The sequence below is a fragment of the Pseudophryne corroboree genome, chromosome 4 (genome assembly GCF_028390025.1).
Source record: "Pseudophryne corroboree isolate aPseCor3 chromosome 4, aPseCor3.hap2, whole genome shotgun sequence".
In the NCBI taxonomy this organism is placed as follows: domain Eukaryota; kingdom Metazoa; phylum Chordata; class Amphibia; order Anura; family Myobatrachidae; genus Pseudophryne; species Pseudophryne corroboree.
In genome coordinates, this window is record NC_086447.1 from 85,170,952 (window position 1) to 85,193,925 (window position 22,974).

At 47.6% G+C, this 22,974-nt stretch overlaps 1 protein-coding gene across 1 annotated transcript in view; it reads right to left on the reverse strand.

The window, feature by feature from the left end:
• The window catches only part of LOC134908946 (aminopeptidase NAALADL1-like), a 117,885-nt gene that overhangs the window by 12,197 nt on the left and 82,714 nt on the right, over positions 1 to 22,974 (reverse strand). The window contains exons 10-15 of the mRNA XM_063915217.1: positions 18,437 to 18,522; positions 18,284 to 18,347; positions 16,706 to 16,773; positions 11,883 to 11,971; positions 10,898 to 10,988; positions 8,452 to 8,533 (exon numbers count right to left, since the gene is read on the reverse strand). Of these exons, the coding sequence (XP_063771287.1) occupies positions 8,452 to 8,533; positions 10,898 to 10,988; positions 11,883 to 11,971; positions 16,706 to 16,773; positions 18,284 to 18,347; positions 18,437 to 18,522 (480 nt within the window). The remainder of the gene's footprint in view (positions 1 to 8,451; positions 8,534 to 10,897; positions 10,989 to 11,882; positions 11,972 to 16,705; positions 16,774 to 18,283; positions 18,348 to 18,436; positions 18,523 to 22,974) is intronic.

Here is a 22,974-nt window from a genome sequence, read left to right on the forward strand (position 1 = left end):
AACTTTAAGGATCAGGTAATTTGTGATTGTGTATGAGAGTACTGTACGGTAGGTTGTAATAGTGTACAAGTTGCCTGCTGCAGCTAGAGGCATCCATTTTGCAGACTGAATGTAGGCTGCAGTCTCATGAATATTGGTTGAGCCCACAAAATGGCTGCCTCCATCATGTATAATTGACTGACTGAATTAGTTTGTATCTTGGTTCCCTTTTTTGTAAGTTTAAGTTAATGAAATAATATATACTGGGACTGTTTCAGAGGTGGATTCATTGGCACAGTAGCTGTGTCTTAGGACGCAGCTGCTGTGCAGAAATATGCTAATACCTGCAGGAGACGTCTGAAGGAAAAAAGTGCCATCACAGAGCCGATGCCTGAGACCAAAGATGCTGAATCGGGTCAGCATCGTGACCATCGGTAGCAATATTTGTAGCATCGGCCAGTGGCCACCTGAGTAAGCCTAAACTCAGAATGGATGCCTCCTATCCACTTGCGTTGGAAGACACAGACAATGGCCTCGGAACTCCCGAAACACCCCTGTTTTTGGAAACGCAGCAGCACAACCCCCACTGCTGCCTCCAAACAGGCACAGCAATGAGGCTGTGGCTTGGGAGCACTGCGCGCGATCTTCCTGGACTCGTTCTCCGCATGCACAGTCCCACAAACATTGGAGATGTATGGAAACCATTGGGTTTACATATATTTCTGAATCATGCCCACTGTATGGTGATTTTGAAAGTATCCGGATGGTAGATAGACAATAAATAGACAGTCAGTAAGTTGATGCCAGATGGTTGACAGTCCATAGGTTAACAGGGTCAAAAGGCAAAAAGGGTCAAAACGTTGACATGCAAATGGTTGACACATAAAAAAAAAATTACATGGGTTTTTCACTGATTTTTAGAGATAGGAGTTAGGCACTTGGGGAGGGATAGGGTTAGGCTGCTGGAGGGGATGGTTAGGGTAAGGCCCTTGGGGAGGATTAAGGTTAGGCTGCCGGAGGGGATGGTTAGGGTTAGGCACTTGGGGAGGATTAGGGGTAGGCTGCCGGAGGGGATGGTTAGGTTTAGGTACTTGGGGAGGATTAGGGGTAGGCTGCCGGAGGGGATGGTTAGGGTTAGGTACTTGGGGAGGATTAGGGTTAGGCTGCCGGAGGGGATGGTTAGGGTTAGGCACTTGGGGGAGGGTTAGGGTTATGCTGCTGGAGGGGATGGTTAGGGTTAGGCACTTGGGGGAGGGTTAGGGTTAGGCTGCTGGAGGGGATGGTTAGGGTTAGGCACTTGGGGAGGGATAGGGTTAGGCTGCTGGATGGGATGGTTAGGGTTAGGCACTTGGGGAGGATTAGGGTTAGGCTGCCAGAGGGTATGGTTGGGAATATCGACCTTTTGACCCTATCGACCATCTGGTGTTGAACTATTGACTGTATATCTAAATATTGTCGATGATTTAGTCCACGCGCGATTTTGATACACCACATTGCTGGCAATAATGAGTTGGTATTAATGAATTGATGGAAACAAATGTAAAAATAATCTATTTTTTTTTTTTCTATTTTGTGGGGTGGGGGATTTAAGAGAAAATGATCTCAATACTTCGCTTGTATTATATGGCCCCATGTTTATGTCAAATAATTCAGCAAAAAAACACAATGTGTGTATACACAATTGCCTCCACGCTCACAAGTGTACAGGCAAGTATATACACCCTCCAGCGCCAGCACCTACCGAGAAGATGGAGATTTAATAATGGTGCAGTCTGCTGCTCCTAATATAAGGATAATTGCATTCCTTATTCGAACTGAGGAAGCCGCTGAGTGTATTAGGAGGCGGAGAAACGCGTTTTCGTGGTGACTGGGCCGGGGACGATCACCTCCATATCAGTGATGCCAATACCAGCTTGAATCCATCGCTTAGTGGGGGATCATTCCGAGTTGATCGCTAGCTGAAAATGTTCGTTTCGCAGCGATGAAGCAAAAAACGGCACTTCTGCGCATGTGTATGTGGCGCAATGTGTACGCATGACGTACTTTTACAACGGCCGATGTAGTTTCACACAAGGTCTTGCGAAGCTTTTCAGTCGCACTGCTGACCGCAGAGTGATTGACACGAAGTGGGCGTTTCTGGGTGTCAACTGACCGTTTTCAGGGAGTGTTCAGAAAAACGCAGGTGTGCCAGAAAAAACGCAGGCGTGGCTGGGCGAACGCAGGGCGTGTTTGTGACGTCAAATCCGGAACTGAACAGTCTGAAGTGATCGCAAGTGCTGAGTAGGTCTGAAGCTACTCTGAAACTGCCCAAAATTATTTTGCAGCCGCGGTGCGATCCTTTCGTTCGCACTTCTGCTAAGCTAAAATACACTCCCAGTGGGAGGCGGCATAGCGTTTGCACAGCTGCTAAAAACAGCTAGCGAGCGATCAACTTGGAATGACCACCAGTATCCAGTGTGTCTGCAAATACGGCTAACCACCAGCAGAGGGATCCTGAACACTGTGGATGTTTCCAGAAAAAGATTTAACTCCAGATAGTCTGCAAAAAACGGATAAGCACCAGCAGAGGGAGCCGAATCATGGGATCATTCTAAATATTACATAAATTGGAGGTGACGTAATGGCAAAATATGTATGGTAATTACCCATTTATCTCAAATAGTGTGTGCACACATTTTCAATAAGAACACCATTAAGTTTGTGACTTATGAACACATGCAGTGTTTGAAAACAGCATATATATTCCATATCCAGTCCAGTGGACATTTCAGCTATAAATAAGGATCAGCCTCTGCAGTTTTTCGCATTGTCAAAACGAAGTATTTCTCATACGTCCTAGAGGATACTGGGGTCACCATAGAACCATGGGGGTATAGACGGGATCCGCAGGAGACATGGGCATTTTAAGACTTTCAAAGGGTGTGAACTGGCTCCTCCCTCTATGCCCCTCCTCCAGACTCCAGTTTTAGAATTGTGCCCAGTGAGACTGGATGCACTACAGGGGAGCTCTACTGAGTTTCTCTGAAAAAGACTTTTGTTAGGTTTTTTATTTTCAGGGAGGCTGCTGGCAACAGTCTTCCTGCTTCGTGGGGAGAGAAGTATGACCAACTTCTAGTGAGTTCAATGGCTCTGCTTCTGGCTACAGGACACCATTAGCTCCTGAGGGTGCTGATCGCTGAGTACGCCTAGATGCTCACTCCCGCAGCCGTCCGTCACCCCCTTACAGAGCCAGAAGTCAGAAGACAGGTGAGTAACAGAAGAAAAGAAGAATTCTTCAGTGACGGCATTTTCTGAGGTACCGCGCAACGAACAGACGCTGCGCGCCAAGCTCCCACACACAGCACTACAGGGTGCAGGGCGTGGGGGGGGGGGGGGGGGCGCCCTGGGCAGCTAAAAAAATCTTCAATCTACCACTGGCAAGAGGGGACACTAGTGCAAAGGCACTGTCCTAACCCCTGCCAGTATAATTATTAAAAAAGCGGGACAGAAGCGCGCCATTAAGGGGGCGGGGCTTCCTCCTCACGGCTCCATTTCCTCTCCACAAGCTGCAGAGACGCTGGTCCTCCTCACACTGACAAGTATCAGGGGTGCAAAACGGGGGGGAGGCACAGTATAAATTGGTGCAATATACGTGATAGTTAAAGCGCTGTAGATCTGAGGCAATGTCTTGGTGTTTTCAGACCCGTTGATTTGGCACTGGGTTGTGAGCTGGCAAATCCCCTCTGTGTCTCTCTGACAGACTTTACTGTGGGTCTGTCCCCTATATGCCCGGTGTGTCTGTGGGTGATTGGTGCACGTGTGTCAACATGTTTGAGGCTGAAGGCTCTTCCCAGGAGGAGGCTGTATTAGGGACACAAACGGCTGCGGGGGTGACCCTGTCGGCACCGCCGACGCCTGATTGGGTAAATGTGTTGAACGTCTTGAATGCTAATGTGGCTCTTATCAGTAAGAGGTTGGATAAGTCTGAGTCTCAGACCCAGGCATGGAAGAAATCTGTGAAGATATGTTATTGCAAGTTCAGGTCCCCTCAGGGTCACAAAAACGTATGTTGGCCCAGTTGGCAGACACTGATACCAACACAGACTCTGATTCCAGTGTCGACTATAGCGATTCCAGATTAGATCCAAAATTGGCAAAAAGCATTCACTACATGATTGTGGCGGTTAAAGATGTATTAAATATCACTGAGGACCCAGCCATCCCTGATAAAAGGGTCTGTATGTATAAGGAAAGGAAACCTGAGATAACGTATTCTCCCTCTCATGAACTGAACACGCTATTTGAAAAAGTCTGGGAAAGTCCTGTCAGAAAGTTTCAGATTCCCAAAAGAACTATGGTAGCTTATCCGTTTCCGTCTGCGGATAGGGAAAAGTGGGAGTCACCTTGTCTTCTGATGTAGATACCCTAGATAGGGATAGCATCCTCTTGACGCTGGGTTATATCAAGGACGCTGCAGCATACCTAAAGGAAGCTGCAAGAGATATTGGCCTTTTGGGATCAAAGACCAATGCCATGGCAGTCTCAGCTAGGCGAACATTGTGGATTCACCAATGGAATGCTGATGCTGATTCCAAGAAATGTATGGAATCTCTACCATATAAAGGTAAGGCCTTGTTTGGTGACGGCCTCGATGATTTGGTATCTACGGCTACCGCGGGTAAGTCATCCTTTTTGCCTTATGTTCCTCCACAACAAAAGAAAACGCACAACTATCAGATGCAGTCCTTTTGGCCCAATAAATACAGAAAGGGCCGAGGTTCTTCCTTCCTTGCTATTAGAGGAAGGGGAAGAGGTAAACGATCACCAGCCTTGTCGGGCTCCCAGGAGCAGAAGTCCTCCCAGGCTTCTGCCAATTCCACCGCATGACGTTCGGACTTCTTTGCGGGAGTCCGCACTGGTGGGGGCACGTCTCAAACTCTTCAGTCAGTTCTGGGTTCGTTCGGACCTGGACCCATGGGATTTTCAAATAGTATCCCAAGGGTACAAACTGGAGTTTCAAGACATTCCCCCTCGCCGTTTTTTCAAATCGTCCTTACCAGCTTCTCTTCCGGACAGGGAGGTAGTTTGTGACGCAATACAAAAGTTGTGTCAAAATCAAGTTATCGTCAGGGTTCCCCAGTCACAACAGGGAGAAGGCTTTTATTCGAGCCTGTTTGTGGTCCCGAAGCCGGACGGCTCGGTCAGACCAATCCTAAACCTGAAATCCCTAAATTTCTACCTAAGGAAATTCAAATTCAAGATGGAGTCTCTCCGGGCAGTGATCTCCAGTCTGAAGGAAGGGGATTTTATGGTGTCGGTGGACATAATAGATGCCTACTTGCATGTTCCCATTTATCCTCCGCATCAGGCTTACCTGAGGTTTGCAATTCAGGATTGTCATTACCAATTTCAGACATTGCCGTTTGGTCTGTCCACGGCTCCGAGGATTTTCACCAAAGTGATGGCGGAGATGATGGTTCTCCTTCGCAAGCAAGGAGTCATGATTATCCCATACTTGGACAATCTCCTGATAAAGGCGAGATCCAGGGACCAGTTGGTGCAAAACGTTGCACTCTCCCTGACAGTTCTTCAGCAACATGGTTGGCTCCTAAACTTGCCAAAATCGCAATTGATTCCGACGACGCGGTTGTCGTTTTTGGGAATGATATTGGACACAGAACTACAGAGAGTATTTCTTCCAGTGGAAAAGGCTCTGGTCAAACAAATTCTGAAACCAACAAGAGTGTCAATCCATCAATGCATTCGGTTGCTGGGGAAGATGGTTGCGGCTTATGAGGCCATTCAGTTTGGCAGGTTATATGCCAGAGTGTTCCAGTGGGACCTGTTGGACAAGTGGTCCGGGTCCCACCTACACATGCATCGGAGGATAATCCTGTCTTCCAAGACCAGGGTCTCACCTCCTAGAGGGGCGCAGGTTCCGGATCCAGGACTGGATCCTAGTGACCACGGATGCAAGCCTCCGAAGCTGGGGGGCAGTCACACTGGGAGAAAACTTCCAAGGAAGATGGTCAAGTCAGGAAACTTGTCTCCACATAAACGTTCTGGAGTTGAGGGCCATTTACAACGGCCTTCTACAAGCGGAACATCTTCTTCGAGATCTGCCTGTACTGATCCAGTCAAACAATGTAACAGCAGTAGCGTACATAAACCGTCAGGGCGGAATGAAAAGCAGAGCGGCGATGGCAGAAGCCAAGAGGATTTTCCGCTGGGCGGAAAAGAATACAAGCACTCTGTCAGCGATCTTCATTCCAGGAGTGGACAACTGGGAAGCAGATCTCCATCCAGGAGAGTGGGGCCTCCACCAAGAAGTCTTCGCAGAGGTGACAAGCCGTTGGGGAGTTCCTCAAGTAGACATGATCGCATCTTGTCTCAACAAGAAGCTTCAGAGATATTGTTCCAGGTCAAGGGACCCTCAAGCAATTGCAGTGGATGCACTGTTGACACCGTGGGTGTTTCAGTCGGTGTATGTATTCCCTCCACTTCCTCTCATTCCAAAAGTTCTAAAGATCATAAAAAGAACAAAGATTCAGGCGATCCTCATTGTCCCAGACTGGCCAAGGAGGGCTTGGTATCCAGATCTTCAGGAATTACTCATAGGAGATCCCTGGCCTCTTCCTCTGCATGAGGACCTGTTACAACAGGGGCCATGCGTGTATCAGGACTTACCGCGGCTACGTTTGACGGCATGGCGGTTGAGCACAAAATCCTAGCCCGTAAGGGTATTCCCAGTGAAGTCATTCCCACACTTATTCAGGCCAGAAAAGGGGTAACGTCTAAACATTACCACCATATTTGGAGAAAATATGTTTCTTGTTGTGAATCCAAGAAGGCCCCTACGGAAGAGTTTCGGCTAGGATGTTTTCTCCATTTTCTACCAGCAGGTGTGGATGCGGGCCTAAAATTGGGCTCAATTAAGGTACAGATTTCAGCCTTATCGGTTTTCTTTCAGAAACAATTGGCCTCCATTCCAGAAGTTCAGACTTTCGTGAAAGGCGTGTTGCACATCCAACCTCCATTTGTGCCTCCGGTGGCACCATGGGATCTTAATGTGGTGTTGCAGTTCCTTCAATCACATTGGTTTGAACCTTTACAGAAGGTGGAGTTGAAATTCCTCACTTGGAAAGTGGTCATCCTGTTGGCCTTTGCATCTGCAAGGCGGGTGTCTGAGTTAGCGGCCTTGTCTCACAAGAGCCCTTATTTGATCTTCAATGAAGATAGAGCTGAATTGAGGACACGTCAACAATTTCTACCGAAGGTGGTTTCCTCTTTCCACATGAACCAACCTATTGTGGTGCCTGTGGCTACTGACGCCTTCGCTGAGTCAAAATCTCTGGATGTGGTCAGAGCTTGAAGATTTATGTCGCCAGAACGGCTCAGATTAGGAAAACAGAGGCTCTGTTTGTCCTGTATGCTCCCAACAAGGGCCCTCATTCCGAGTCGTTCGCTCGGTATTTTTCATCGCATCGCAGTGAAATTCCGCTTAGTGCGCATGCGCAATATTCGCACTGCGACTGCGCCAAGTATCTTTGCTATGAAGAAAGTATTTTTACTCAGGGCTTTTTCATCGCTCCGGCGATCGTAATGTGATTGACAGGAAATGGGTGTTACTGGGCGGAAACACAGCGTTTTATGGGCGTGTGGCTGAAAACGCTACCGTTTCCGGAAAAAACGCAGGAGTGGCCGGAGAAACGGGGGAGTGGTTGGGCGAACGCTGGGTGTGTTTGTGACGTCAAACCAGGAACGAAAAGCACTGAACTGATCGCACAGGCAGAGTAAGTCTGAAGCTACTCTAAAACTGCTAAGTAGTTTGTGATCGCAATATTGCGAATACATCGGTCGCAATTTTAAGATGCTAAGATACACTCCCAGTAGGCGGCGGCTTAGCGTGTGTAACTCTGCTAAATTCGCCTTGCGACCGATCAACTCGGAATGAGGGCCAAGATTGGGTGTCCTGCTTCCAAGCAGACCATTGCACGCTGCATCTGTAATGCAATTCAGCATGCTCATTCCACGGCTGGATTGCCGTTGCCAGAATCGGTGAAGGCCCATTCTACTAGAAAGGTGGGCTCATCCTGGGCGGCTGCCCGGTGGGTCTCGGCATTGCAACTATGGACTCTTTGATTAATGGCATATGTTGATTACTTACAAAAACCTAAAACAGATATGTGATATATTAAATAATGGTTTTATGATTTTAATTATGTTTATTATGTATTGATTGAGTATACTATATGCTGCAGCATTATGTGAAAATAGGTATATAATCCTATAAAATCTTTTTTAGCATATTGATTTGAATATATATATTTTTTTGTCTCCTTTAATTGGTGCAGACAGCGCTCCTTTTCTTTACAGTGAGTCAATTCCCTGTAATTAGTGTTTTATGTCAAACAATACAGTATACCATTATACAAATGGATAGTTTGGTATTATACAAGTAACATATAATATACTTAGAATTCATGGATTTACCTGGGTCTATAAATTTAGCTGTATAATCAAAGGTGTCAAATGCTGTATGGTAGGCGGGGTATATACGAGCCGACGTTACTTTCTGTAGGATGTAAAGAAGAGAAACATAATTAGGCTCCTGGACACTGATCCCCCGACCCAGCTACTCAGTATAGTAATATTGGAAACACAGCCTGGGAAAGTACTAATGGTAAACCATAATGCCGTGTCATTTTGTGGTAATGTGACCTTCTACTGTGGGAGTCCTGAGTTCTGTGCCTTTTATTGTCAGGTTTATCATGCCTTGTGTTGTCACAGGGTACAGAATGTCAGACCACTGGGTGCAGAATACCCCCAGATGATTGTGCTTAGGAATGGTCCAAGGGTTACCAGCAAGCAGCAAAGGTGTGGACAGGTAAATAACAAGCAGTGGACAAGCCCAGAACGTTGGTGATAAAAAAAGTGTTTTATGAACCGCAGCAATGGGAGTATTAGTAAATGCTGCTCTGTAATGTTAGGAGCCGACTCTTGCACAATTGCCCCTAATACTATAGGAAACAAGTATGATATGTAGTCAGAAGGTCACAACATTCACAACGTTAATAACAGAATACTAACATGGATGATGTCGACGTGTTTAAAATGTCGATACCTGCAAACTGTCTACATTGACAGAATGTCAACATTAAAAGTGTTGACATTGTCATAATGTTGATATTTCCATTGAGGTTAGGGTTATCGTCAGAGTTTGGGCTACAGTTTCTGTCAGGGTTAGGAATAGAAATAGACTAACAACACAGAGGGAGGAGCCACTTCAGTTTATGGCCCTCATTCCGAGTTGATCGCTAGCTGCCGTTGTTTGCTGCATAGCGATCAGTGTAAAAAATGGCTAATCTGCGCATGCATATGCACCGCAATGCACATGCGCGTCGCACGGGTACGAAGTCCTTTGTGGTTTTGCACAGCCGAACGCAAGGAGATTGATAGGAAGTGGGAGTTTCTGGGTGGCAACTGACCATTTTCTGGGAGTGTTTGGAAAAATGCAGGCGTGGCCGGGCGTTTGCTGGGCAGGTTTTTTACGTCATTACCGTGTCATTCGTCGCAGAAATCATCGCACAGAATAAGTAACTACAGGGCTGGTGTTGTTCTGCATAAAATGTGTTTGCTGCCGCTCGGCTGCACAGGCGTTCACACTCCTGCAAAGCGAAAATACACTCCCCCCGTGGGTGGTGACTATGCGTTTTCACGGCTGGTAAACGTAGCTAGCGAGCGATCAACTCGGAATGAGGAACTATACCCTAAGGATTGGGGAAACCTTTATATCTCCTTAGGCTGCAGGTACAGGGCACCCTTTGGTGCCGTTCTTACCCCCTGAGTCTCGGATGTAACCAGTGACTAGTTTGGTGCAAAAATTAGATTTCATTTCATGGGACAATTTTATGTAACCGGACTGAATGGGTTATAATGGTGCATTTAGCAGGTAGTTCCCTGATTGGATGACACAACCTTTTCCTCACTGAAAAAAGTCCTTGAATCCACGTCAGAAGTCCTAGAGATGGGGTCCTGTCTTTCTAGTTATAATGGGAAGCACCTTCCATCTTCCATTTCTACTTCAGGTGAGAAGAATCTTCAAACGCACAAAAGTGTCTCACGTAATAAAGACGTAATTCAGATGCCTCCTCGCTCCCCTGGTTTATTTACTCTCAGGGCTCCATTTATAAAAGGGTGAAAGACGGGTTCTGTTTAAAACAGGCGCTTTTGGTGAAGATAAAGCCTCAGCCCCTATATCAAGGGATTAACACCAGTGATAACACTGCTATCGCCAGAGGTAACAGCCCAGGCCCTCACTTTCCATCCCTCTGCGCATGAGTGGGCCAGCCATGAACCCGGAACATTAATTCTTACCACTCCAGGCCAGTATTCCCTAGCAGCAGAGTGTCACTCACCCACCTCACAGAGCGCTTATTGAGAAATGATGGCGAAACGTGGTTTAATGTTACTGTGATAAGTGGCGATAGAAAACCAGCCCTGTGGCCACATGTTGACGAATAATCCATAAATAAAGCTACAGCAGTCAGTATTTCAAAAGGAAAATAGACAAGTTTAAGTAAAATAAAAGGGGAACGTTCCACCATGTTTCTGTTCCCATCCTTCTGCCTATTCAGGTGTAACCACCTGCTGACAAAACCAGAGGCACAAGGAGGTTTGTTGCTTCAAAGACTATGACGTAGGAGCCCACCATGGAACAAGAGGCCAATAGTAATGGGAGATTGAGGGTTATCTGCAAGTGCCACCATACAGAGAAGCCGATACACCGTGTGCACGTCCTGGGTGGAGAGAGGACGTGAGTGACCCTGTGGACATTGGAGTGACAGGAACAGCGGCAACCAAACAGGTGGCAAAGTGTCATTTTACTCTAACACAAAAATCACAACCTAAGATCCCAGGCTGGACTTGCCATACTTACCGTGTCATATGTGTATGCAATATCCATGCATGTAATTCCCAGGTAATGTAGAAAGGGGGCGTAGTCACTGCCAATCCCCAGTGTCCCTAGCCTACAGGAACAAAAACACCAGAAGCAAGTCAATAGTACCTTCAGCCCCAACCCCCGTGCTGGTTCTGGCCTCACTCCCCCCCCCCCCCTTCCCCCTCACTAGCACTCCTGCCAGAGGTGCTGCCGCTGCTGCTTTCTCACTCTACCAACAACCCCTCACGCGGCTGCTGGCCTCTTACATTCTCTCCCCCAACCCAGCGCTGCTCTCACACAAAGGAAATTAAGCTGATTTTACACATTTGTTTTCCATCTCCTCCCTGCCTCTCTCTCCTTTCTCTCTCTCTCTCTCTTTGCTCCCTGCCTATCTCCCCCCTCTCTCTCTCCTCCCTGCCTCTTTCTGACTCTCTCTCTGCCCTCTCTACCTCTATATCTCTCCACCTGTCTTGCCCTGTCTTAAACGTACACTGCCAGCTCCCATCTCGCTTTTTGCACCTGTCCACAGTAACGTGTAAAAATGGGGCTCTACCTGGCGTAACATGTAAAAGTGGGGCTCTACTTGGCGTAATGTGTATAAGGGGCTCTACCTTGTGTAACGTGTATAAAAGGGGCTCTACCTGCCATAATGTGTATAAGGGGCTCTACCTGCCGTGACGTGCACAAGGGAACCTACCTGGCCTAATGTGTATAAGGGGCTTTAACTGGTGTAATGTGTATAAGGGGTACTGCTGTGTGGTATAATGTGACTGACGGACACTACCGTGTGGTGTAATGGGAATTGGTACTATTCTGGGGCCACCCCCCTATATTTTTGCGCACTGTCCCTATTTTGAATTGGGGGGGGGGGGGCACCAAGGGAAATTTTCGCCCTGGGCACCACAAAGCCTATAGCCGGCCCTGGTCTTAGTAAAATCAGTTCTGTAGTTGCTATTGTGGTTGCATCCTACAGACACCGTACTGGGGAATAACGCCATGTTGTGGGCTGGTACGATTGGAGTGACTCTTCCAGTTATCATAGACCGTGAGGGAGTTTGATGGGTTTTTCACCTGTGGGAAAGAAGATTATAAGATATACATTAAGAATGTGCTTGCGTCTCAGAGACAATATAATCCACAGCAACCAATGAGATAAGAGCACGATCTACATCAAACATACAGTAGTCCCAGATTTATCAAGCCTTGGAGAGTGATAAATAGCACTGTGATAAAGTACCAGCCAACCAGCTCCTAACTGTCATTTTTCAAACTGACAAGGAAGTTAGGAGCTGATTGGTTGGTACTTTATCACCGTGTTATTTATCACACTCCAAAGCTTGATAAATGGGCGCCATGAAATGGTACGTTTATCATATCTTCTCGTGTGCATGACTTGTGTTTACACATGGGGCTGAACTCACAAAAGATGTAGGTGTAAGGAAAAAAGAAATCACAAATAATTTAGTAACATCATTCCGCCTTAATTGCACGCTGTCAATAGTCACGTTAGAAGTGGGTGTGGTTTAAATCTCAACAGTGGCCTGGGGCTTAAGCGGCAAAATGTCATCACTGCAACACAATATTATGAGTTGTACCATTATTCTTATTGTACTATACTGTATATGGTGAAGGTTCACAAAGAATAGGGCATTAGGCTGTAATCAGGGCTGGACTGGTCCATAGGGGAACAGGGGGAAACCTAGTGGGTCCCACTGATTGAGGGCACATCCCCTCCTCTAGGAATCAGGTTCCAGACTGTGGTAAATTAACATGCATGGAATCTATTTATAAAGGGGCCCAGTCCCAGACTATACACTCCACTGGTTAGCCAAGCCTCTGTGTTTGCTGGCCACACCCCCTCTGGAGGCTGACCACACCCCTCAGCATAGGTCCCTATCACTGCATTCCCCTAGTGGGCCCTTTATGCCCCAGTCCAACAAAGGCTGTAATCAAAGCATTACATTAGACCTGTCCTGAGGCTGGGACCTCATTGTCAGTGTGTCAGGCTCCCTCAGTGGCGGATTTTACCTAGGGACTGCAGCCCCCCAGTAAAACACGTGAGACAGTGAGTCTTTCCTGGCAGTGGCTTCCTATTAGAAGCGCTATCAAGCGTCAAACAGACAGTCCCAGTGGGAGGTGCTTTCTCCCCCTGGGACTGCCAGTCCGGATTAGTAGAGAGAGCGCTTCCAATGGGAAGAAACCCACTGCCTTTCCGTCAGCCCAACCAGGCTTCTCTGGGCTGTTTGTGCGCATGCACTGGTTGCAGGCTCTGCCAGATGCATTATGCATGAGCACTGCACCTGGCAGGTGCTGAAGAGAACAGGGGCTGGACCATTGATTGGACTGCAGCACAGGCAGCCCCCCTCACATAAAAGGGTTGGAGACGCCAGTATCCTGTGTAACCTCAAACTCTGCTACAGTATGTTGTCTGGTAAAAAAAATCAGCTACTGTATGTTTTCATTGCAGCAAGCTCACCACAACCCTTGCACACCCTTGTGGCGTGCACTATTTTTATTATATGGAGTATTACCTCCAATCATAATTGTGTGAGTGGTTAAATATTGCACGGACAAAGAGCGTGCGATGCGCCCTTGCAACGGCGTGAACAATGCAAGCGGGGCCTGATGAATCACCTAGTAGGTGCTGTGGTTGGGGGAGTGGAGGGTGCAGGGGAGACGCGGATGGGGTCTGGGGGTGCCGCGGGTGGGGGAGGGGCAGTTGCGGGGATGCCGCATGTGGGGGAGGGGCTGGTGCCGTTGTGTAAATAGTTGGAGGGTATGTTGCTGCAGATGCAGTGGGCCTATTTTGGGGTGTGGACCTGGAGCTGCAGCTCCATCATCCCCATTGTTAATCCTGCTCTGGGAACACAGAGCAGCCAAAGGGCAGAGCCTCCCATTGGATGTAACCTGCGTGGGAGGCCGTTTCTCGCCAATCAGCTGTGGACTGGGTGCTATAGACCTGCTGCTAACCCAATGAGAGCTCCTAGCCACTCCCAGCGTTATCCACACAGTCACAGAGTGACAGATCTGGGAAATTATATAGGAGATTAGATCTGGCCTTGTTGGAATCATCCTCTCCCAGAAGGAAGCTACTATACTATAACCTTTATATAGATGACTGCCACCAAAAACAGCCAGTTCACCATGCTATACCATGGTATCTCTCCATAACGTATAACATGCACAATGTGGCACCTCCTGACCCAGGCATCTTTTATACTGCAAAACAAAACAACTGTTTAACAAACTGAGCTGTGTTCTGGGATTTGGTAAGAGGGTGACATCCCCACCCACAATATAACAAAGCCGCTATTTGCCAACAGGACCGGTAGCAGGGATCCATGGCTGGCACAAATAAGGTGTGGAGCCTGGCAGGCGGAGTAAGTCCATCCGTGGTAACTCCTACCAGTTACAGTCAGTATGGTGACACAATGCTCCTACAAGAGCGCTACCCAGACACTTCTCCCACCAGCCCACAAATGTCCTGTGACTACTTTGTCTTTCCCAGAGGGGCCGAGAGAGAAGGAAGGGGGGGAGGGTACTAATTACCCAGGCCCAGGTCTGATGGAGGGGCCCAGCCAGGTTCTCTACTGCCCTGGTCTTTTCTATCATGAAGAAAATATGTCTTCTGCCAAATTAATAAGAGATAACTTACATTTGTCTTTGTCATTATCTTTGAACAATTTTATTTTTACAGTAAAAATAACAATTTGTGAGTCGGCGCCTTAAATATCAAAGCAAGTGAAATACGGGATGCGCACGTGGGAGACACACCTGCGCCAGTGTCTCCTGTGACTGCTGGCTAAACCAGTATTTATGGAAATGCAGCCCATCAATTTATTAGGACCCAGTGTTATTATTGGAGCACAAAGGAGCTGATATAGGGTTTTTTGGTGGTGTGTATCTTACCACGCATGATCAAAGGCATAGCTACCATAGGTGCAGGAAGTGCAGCTGCTATGGGGCCCAGAGCTGAGAGAGGCCCACCTTCCCTGTCACAGTTACACGTGACGTCATATACATTTTACACCACTGGGTGGTACATAGGTATCTTTACAAACTTTTGCCTTGGAGCCTACAATATACATGTTGAGTATCCCTTTTCCAAAATGCTTGGGACCAGAGGTATTTTGTATATGGGATTTTTCCGTATTTTGGAATAATTGCATACCATAATGAGATATCATGGTGATGGGACCCAAGTCTAAGCACAGAATGCATTTATGTTACATATACACCTTATACACACAGCCTGAAGGTAATAGTAGCTAATATTTTTTATAACTTTGTGCATTAAACAAAGTGTGTCTACATTCACACAGTTCATTTATGTTTCATATACACCTTATACACACAGCCTGAAGGTCATATAATACAATATTTTTAATAACTTTGTGTATTAAACAAAGTTTGTGTACATTGAGCCATCAAAAAACAAAGGTTTCACTATCTCACTCTCACACAAAAATGTCCGTATTTCGGAATATTCCGTATTTCGGAATATTTGGATATGGGATTCTCGACCTGTATCTAGTTATGCCCTTGGAACTGCTAATTGTAATGTGGTATAAAATGAACTGAGGGGCATTGTAATGTTCATGCTTTAATATAAACTGGGGCACTGTAATGTGGCACAGTATGTAGTTGAGGCACCATAGTGTGGTATAATATGAACTGGGGGGCACTGTAATGTGGCAACATATTAATTAGGGACACTGTATGTTATAATGTGAATTGGGGTACTGTGCCCTAAAATGTGACATAATGTGAACTGGGGCACTACTTCAGTTCATAAAATAAACTAGAGCACTATTATGGGGCATACAATTATCAACTGCTGCAGAGAAGTGTCTCTAGAAGCATTAAGATGGGGCCCCTTCAAATTGCTGCTATGGGGCCCACAAAGCTCTGGCTACGCCCCTGCGCATGATCCCATGCATTGTGAGTGCGTCTACATGTATGTCTGAGGTGGCGCAATCGGCAGTGAGAGCGCATTGCATAGAATCAGATAGAAGTATAAATATGGCCGTTTTCAGACTTATATTTTATGGAGGTGCACTGGTGATGAAGAGTAGACGCGGTGCAAATTTATGTACGGGCAAACAATTCAGCATGAGTTGTAGTTATGCGAAAAAAACGCACACCTACAACTCTTTACTCTGACATGTGGGAGGACGCCCAGCACAGGGCAAGTCCGCCCCGCATGCCGGGTCCTCCCCGCCCCCCTTCCCCTGCAAACATGCGAGCGCATCGCAAGAGGGCGATGCTCTCGCATGTTTAGGGTTGCCCACTGCCTAAGCAGCCTAGCTGCGAAGGCAGACAGCTACCCGCCATGTTTAGGCTCGCAGCGACTGCGTGTGACCCGCAAAACGGTCCAGACACTCCTGCATTGTCTGGACTGGCACCCCCCCCCCCCCCTCCATGCAGCCGCAACACCCCCTCCCACCCCGCGAATGCCTCTGCCTGTTTGCACATGTAAGATGCCGTCGCATCTCACTGTGCGCGCACGCGAAGTGCTGCTGCTGGGCGTGCGCACACTTCACAGGGCCTCAGCTTGCGAAGGCATTTGTAGATGCGTTCCACACTGAATTGGGGCCACGATGTGGCAGCACCTGCTCCTGATTCCCATCCAGCACTACATTAGCTCCACAATGCCTTGCCATGTAACCGGTTCCTAATGAATGGATAGACTTTCTTCCACTAGATAGTGTTACTGTAGGATGAAAACCCCAAGAGTCATCTGCAATGTGTATGTAGCACAATGTCTGCGTGCTCGGAGTATCTCTCTCCAGATCATGGCGTTACCTGTTTGGATGCAGCAAAGACCACGGCTTGGGCTGGAGGGGTCCCCTGAACCCTCAGAGTCGCGTTAGCTGAAGGGAGAGACGTTTGCAAATTACACCGTGATAAAAGGATGTTCAACTAATAACAGGGTTGAGTTAGGAGCAATGTAAATTAAATTTGCACCTTGGTAAAACCATCTGCAGGTGGGGCAGATGTATAATGTCCAATGAAAGTGAGATTTGGGTGGGGTGTGTCCAAACTCAAATATAAATTGCAGTGTAAATATAAAGCTACCCAGCATGGGTGGGCTACATGGGTCATCCAGACCTGACCACAATAGCAGCCCACAGCGCAGTCTGTCGGTGGCGGCAAACTGCGCATGCTGCGCGGCCATACACAGTGTGGTCGCATTCCACATGGATGCGACCGCCATGTAAATGACAGACAAGTCTGTTGCATGGTCGGAGTTTGGGCATTGCGGGGACGGCGCCGGGACAGTTTTCAGGGGGGCTGCGTGACGTCACCCGCAGCCGCTCAGTGAAAAAAAATGGCTGCTGATCACCTCACAGTGCAGCCAGGCTGTGCTGCCTGGGGTCAACCTTAGATCGGATACGTTCACAATTAGGTTGCGGACGCACCGGGAGGTGGCCCCACATATGCTGGGCGGCCTTGCCCTGTGATGGGCGGCCCTCAGCATGTGCAGAGATGAACGCAGATCTGGCTGTGCATGCAGCGATCTGCGTTCATCTCTGAATAACCCCCTACATGCATAAGTAGCCAGTATTTACCCTGCAGGGAAGAAGAATAAATGTACTTGCACCCCATACAACGTGGTTGCCAATGTTTTTACTGCCACATCCGGGAGAGAGCGGCCAGATGGGAGGTGTGGTGAGGAGGGGCATAGCAAAGTGGGCGGTGCAGGGACATGGTGCTGAGATGGCATCATCATGGCACCACACCCTGCTATGCAAAGCCACGATTCCTGGCTTTGTGAAAGCGGGTGATTCCTGGCTTGACAATGTGATTCAGTGCGAAACATGTCCTCAAGCTGTCCACTTCACTTGAGAAGTAGGCAGTGGTGGGTGGCAGCGATGGGCGACTTACCCACTATTCCAGGAATTTGGGAAAAGCACCCGAGACTCAGGACGATAAGGTAGAAGAAGACAATAATGCAATGCAGCATAAAGTTACTTGTTTCTCTTTGCTTTTCCCCCTACACAGAATCATCCCCAATATCTCTACAAAGGGGTCTATCCATGAAGCAGTGAAAACTGGAGAAATGAGCCAGTGGAGAAGAACCAATCAGCATTGAAGTAACATTTATAATTTGCATACTATAAAATCATACAGAGCAGCTGATTGGTTGCCATGGGCAACTTCTCCACTGGCTCACTTCTCCACTCTTTTCACTGCTTCATGAATAGACCCCAAAGTTTCCATACAGTACTAGCTAAATGAAGTCCATACCCTTATACATTCTCATAGTGTACAACAAAAAGCAAAATCTCCATAAACACCTCAGTATGGGGTATCCTGCCTTCTACAACAGAAGGACACCATTTTGATAAGGAGATCATGAAGGCTCATTGACGAACTCACCAAACACAGAGATATCCACATTAATGTAGGCGACGGTTCTGTCTCTTAACTTGCTGTAATACTCCTACATGAGAAATACAAATACATTATCCTATAAAGATATTATATAATGACGTTTTCTGTTCTGAGGAGATATATATGTTGCCATTTTACCTCAGCAAACTCTGTTGAGCCAATCAGCCCAAACTCTTCGGCACCCCAGCTGCCAAAAATGATGGATCTCCGGGGACGCCATTCACCTAGGAATAGTCCAATAGATAAGAGTCCCGTTATATGCAAAAGGTGGCAGGTTAACTGAGGAGGCATTGCTTAATAATGTTGGCAGAGTGTGGAAAAAAGGAGGAGGATAGAGGTAAGGGTAGATCATGACAGTATACCTAGGGGCGCCGGAAGAGGGAGGGGGCAAGTACTGATCACCCAACCATCCGAGAGCGCCCGGGAGAGCAGGGAAGGGGTAAACATTTAAAGTATAAAATGATAGGAGGAAATAATAAGATTTTAAACCTACCGGTAAATCTTTTTCTCGTAGTCCGTAGAGGATGCTGGGACTCCGTAAGGACCATGGGGATAGACGGGCTCCACAGGAGACATGGGCACTTTAAGAAAGACTTGTTTTCTCTAACGTCCTAGAGGATGCTGGGACTCCGTAAGGACCATGGGGATTATACCAAAGCTCCCAAATGGGCGGGAGAGTGCGGATGACTCTGCAGCACCGATTGAGCAAACAGGAGGTCCTCCTCAGCCAGGGTATCAAACTTATAGAACTTTGCAAAGGTGTTTGACCCCGACCAAGTAGCAGCTCGGCACAGCTATAGTGCCGAGACCCCTCGGGCAGCCGCCCAAGATGAGCCCACCTTCCTAGTGGAATGGGCCTTAACCGATTTTGGTAACGGCAATCCTGCCGTAGAATGCGCCTGCTGAATCGTGTTACAGATCCAGCAAGCAATAGTCTGCTTTGAAGCAGGGCCGCCGACCTTGTTGGCTGCATACAGGACAAACAGTGCTTCTGTTTTTCTGATCCTAGCCATTTTGGCCTCGTCAATTTTCAAAGCCCTGACCACATCAAGGGACTCGGAATCCTCCAAGTCACGTGTAGCCACAGGCACGACAATAGGTTGGTTCATATGAAAGGATGAGACCACCTTAGGTAGGAATTGAGGAGGGGTCCGCAATTCCGCTCTATCCATATGGAAAACCAGATAGGGGCTTTTATGTGATAAAGTCGCTAATTCCGAAACTCGCTAGCCGAAGCCAAGGCTAACAACATGACCACCTTCCAAGTGAGATATTTCAACTCCACTGTTCTAAGTGGTTCAAACCAATGTGACTTAAGGAAACTTAACACCACGTTAAGGTCCCAAGGCGCCACCGGAGGTACAAAAGGAGGCTGAATATGCAGTACTCCCTTCACAAAAGTCTGTACTTCAGGTAGAGAGGCCAATTCCTTTTGAAAGAAAATGGATAAGGCCGAAATCTGAACTTTGATGGAGCCTAATTTTAGGCCCAAATGCACTCCAGTTTGTAGGAAGTGAAGAAAACGGCCTAGATGGAATTCTTCCGTAGGAGCATTCCTGGCCTCACACCAAGAATCATATTTTCGCCATATTCGGTGATAATGTTTAGATGTCACGTCCTTCCTAGCCATTATTAGCATAGGAATGACCTCATCCGGAATACCTTTTTCCGCTAGGATCCGGCGTTCAACCGCCATGCTGTCAAACGCAGCCGCGGTAAGTCTTGGAACAGACAGGGACCCTGTTGCAACAGGTCCTGTCTTAGAGGAAGAGGCCACGGATCTTCTGTGAGCATTTCCTGCAGATCCGGATACCAGGCCCTTCGTGGCCAATCCGGAACAATGATTATTGTTTTCACTCCTCTTTTTCTTATTATTCTCAACACCTTGGGTATGAGAGGAAGAGGAGGGAATATATAGACCGACTGGAACACCCACGGTGTCACTAGGGCGTCCACAGCTACCGCCTGAGGATCTCTTGACCTGGCGCAATACCTTTGTAGCTTTTTGTTGAGACGGGACGCCATCATGTTTATTTGGGGCAGTCCCCACCGACTTGCAATCTGTGCGAAGACTTCCCGATGAAGTCTCCACTCTCCCGGATGCAGGTCGTGTCTGCTGAGGAAGTCTGCTTCCCAGTTGTCCACTCCCAGAATGAACACTGCTGACAGTGCGCTTACATGATTCTCCGCCCAGCGAAGAATTCTGGTGGCTTCCGCTATCGCCACTTAGCTCCTTGTGCCGCCCTGGCAGTTTACATGAGCTACTGCGGTGACGTTGTCTGACTGGATCAGAACTGGTCGGTCGCGAAGTAAGGTCTCCGCTTGACGTAGGGTGTTGTATATGGCCCTTAGTTCCAGGATGTTGATGTGAAGACAAGTCTCTTGACTTGACCAAAGGCCTTGGAAATGTCTTCCCTGTGTGACTGCTCCCCAACCTCGGAGGCTCGCGTCCGTGGTCACCAGGATCCGATCCTGAATGCCGAACCTGCGGCCCTCTAGAAGGTGAGCACTCTGCAGCCAACACAGGAAAGAAACCCTGGCCCTGGGGGACAGGGTGATCCGCTGATGCATTTGCAGATGTGACCCGGACCATTTGTCCAATAGGTCCCATTGGAAAGTCCTTGCATGGAACCTGCCGAAGGGAATGGCTTTGTACGTCGCCACCATTTTCCCCAGGACTTGAGTGCAATAATGCACTGACACCTGTTTTGGCTTCAACAGGTTCTTGACTAGAGTCATTAGTTCCTGAGCTTTTTCTATCGGAAGAAAAACCCCTTTCTGGTCTGTATCCAGAATCATGCCCAAGAAGGTCAGACGAGTCGTAGGAACCAACTGTGACTTCGGGATATTGAGAATCCAGCCGTGTTTCTGTAACACCTTCAGTGAAAGTGACACGCTGTTCAACAACTGCTCTTTTGATCTCGCCCTTATTAGGAGATCGTCCAAGTATGGGATAATTGTGACTCCTTGCTTGCGTAGGAGCACCATCATTTCCGCCAATTACCCTGAAATTGGTAATGACAATACTGTACCGTAATTCTCAGGTACGCCTGATGGGGTGGATAAATGGGAACATGAAGGTATGCAGCCTTTATTTCTAGATACACCATAAAATCCCCCCCTTCCAGGCTGGCGATGATCGCTCTGAGCGATTCCACCTTGAATTAGAACCTTTTCAAGTATAGGTTCAGAGATTATAATTTTAAAATAGGTCTGACCGAACCGTCCGGTTTCGGGACTACAGCTAAGGTTGAGTAATATCCCCTTCCTTGTTGAAGGAGGGGAACCTTGAGCACCACCTGTAGGAGATACAATGTGTGAATTGTATTTAATATTATCTCCCTTTCTGGGGGAGAAGCCGGTAGGGTCGATAAGGAAAACCGGCGAGGAGGCACCTCTTCGAATTCCGGCTTGTAACCCTGAGAAACAATTTCTATTGCCCAGGGATCCACCTGTGAGTGAACTCAGATGTGGCTGAAGAGTCAAAGACGTGCTCCCACTGGGGCGGACTCCCTTAGCGTAGCCCCAGCGTCATGCGGTGGATTTAGTAGAGGCCGGGGAGGACTTCTGTTCCTGGGAACTAGCTGTGCCCTGCGCCCTTACCTCTGGTAAGAAAGGAACGCTCCTCGTACTTTCTTGTTTTTCTGCGACCGAAAGGACTGCATTTGATAATGTCGTGCTTTCTTAGGCTGTGAGGGAATATAAGGCAAAAGATCAGATTTACCAACTATAGCTGTGGAGACCAGGTCCGAGAGCCCTTCTCCACCCAATTCCTCACCCTTGTAAGGTAAAACCTCCATATGCCTCTTTTAGTCGGCATCACCTGTCCATTGCATGTTCCACAGGACACGTCTAGCAGAAATCGACATAGCGTTGACTCTAGAACCCAGTAGACCAATGTCTCTTTGAGCATGTCTTATATATAAGACAGCATCTTTTATATATCCTAGGGTCAATAACATGGTATCCTTATCTAGGGTTTCAATCTCCGCTGATAAGGTATCTGTCCACGCTACAGCGCTATAAACCCCTGCCGACACAATTGCCGGTCTGAGTAGTGTACCAGAATGTGTGTAAATGGACTTCAAAGTACTTTTCTGCATGCTATCTGCAGGATCCCTGAGGGTAGCTGTATCTTGGTATGTCAGCGCTACCTTTTGGGTAAACGCGTCAACGCCTTGTCCACCTTAGGGGAGGATTCCCATCGTATCCTGGCCCTAGCAGGGAAAGGATACGCCATGAGAATTCCTTTGGGAAACTGCAGTTTCTTGTCTGGAGATTCCCGCTCTTTTTCACACAATTCATTTGGTTCATGAGAGGGGGGAAATGTTATCTCAGCTTTCTTCCCCTTAAACATGTGTACCCTTGTGTCAGGGACAGATGGTTCATCAGTGATATGCAAAACATCTTTTATTACAATAATCATATATTGGATACTTTTCTGCCAGTTTGGCTGTAACTTTGCATCATCGTAGTCGACACTGGAGTCAGACTCCGTGTCGGTATCAGTGTCTATTATTTTGGATAGTGGGCGTTTTGAGACTCTGAAGGTCCCTGCGACATAGGGACAGACATGGGTAGATTCCCTGTCTGTTCTCTAATCTTTTGTGCAATAAATTTACCTCAGCACTTAATTCCACATATCCAGTCAGGTGTCGGCGTTGTCGACGGAGACA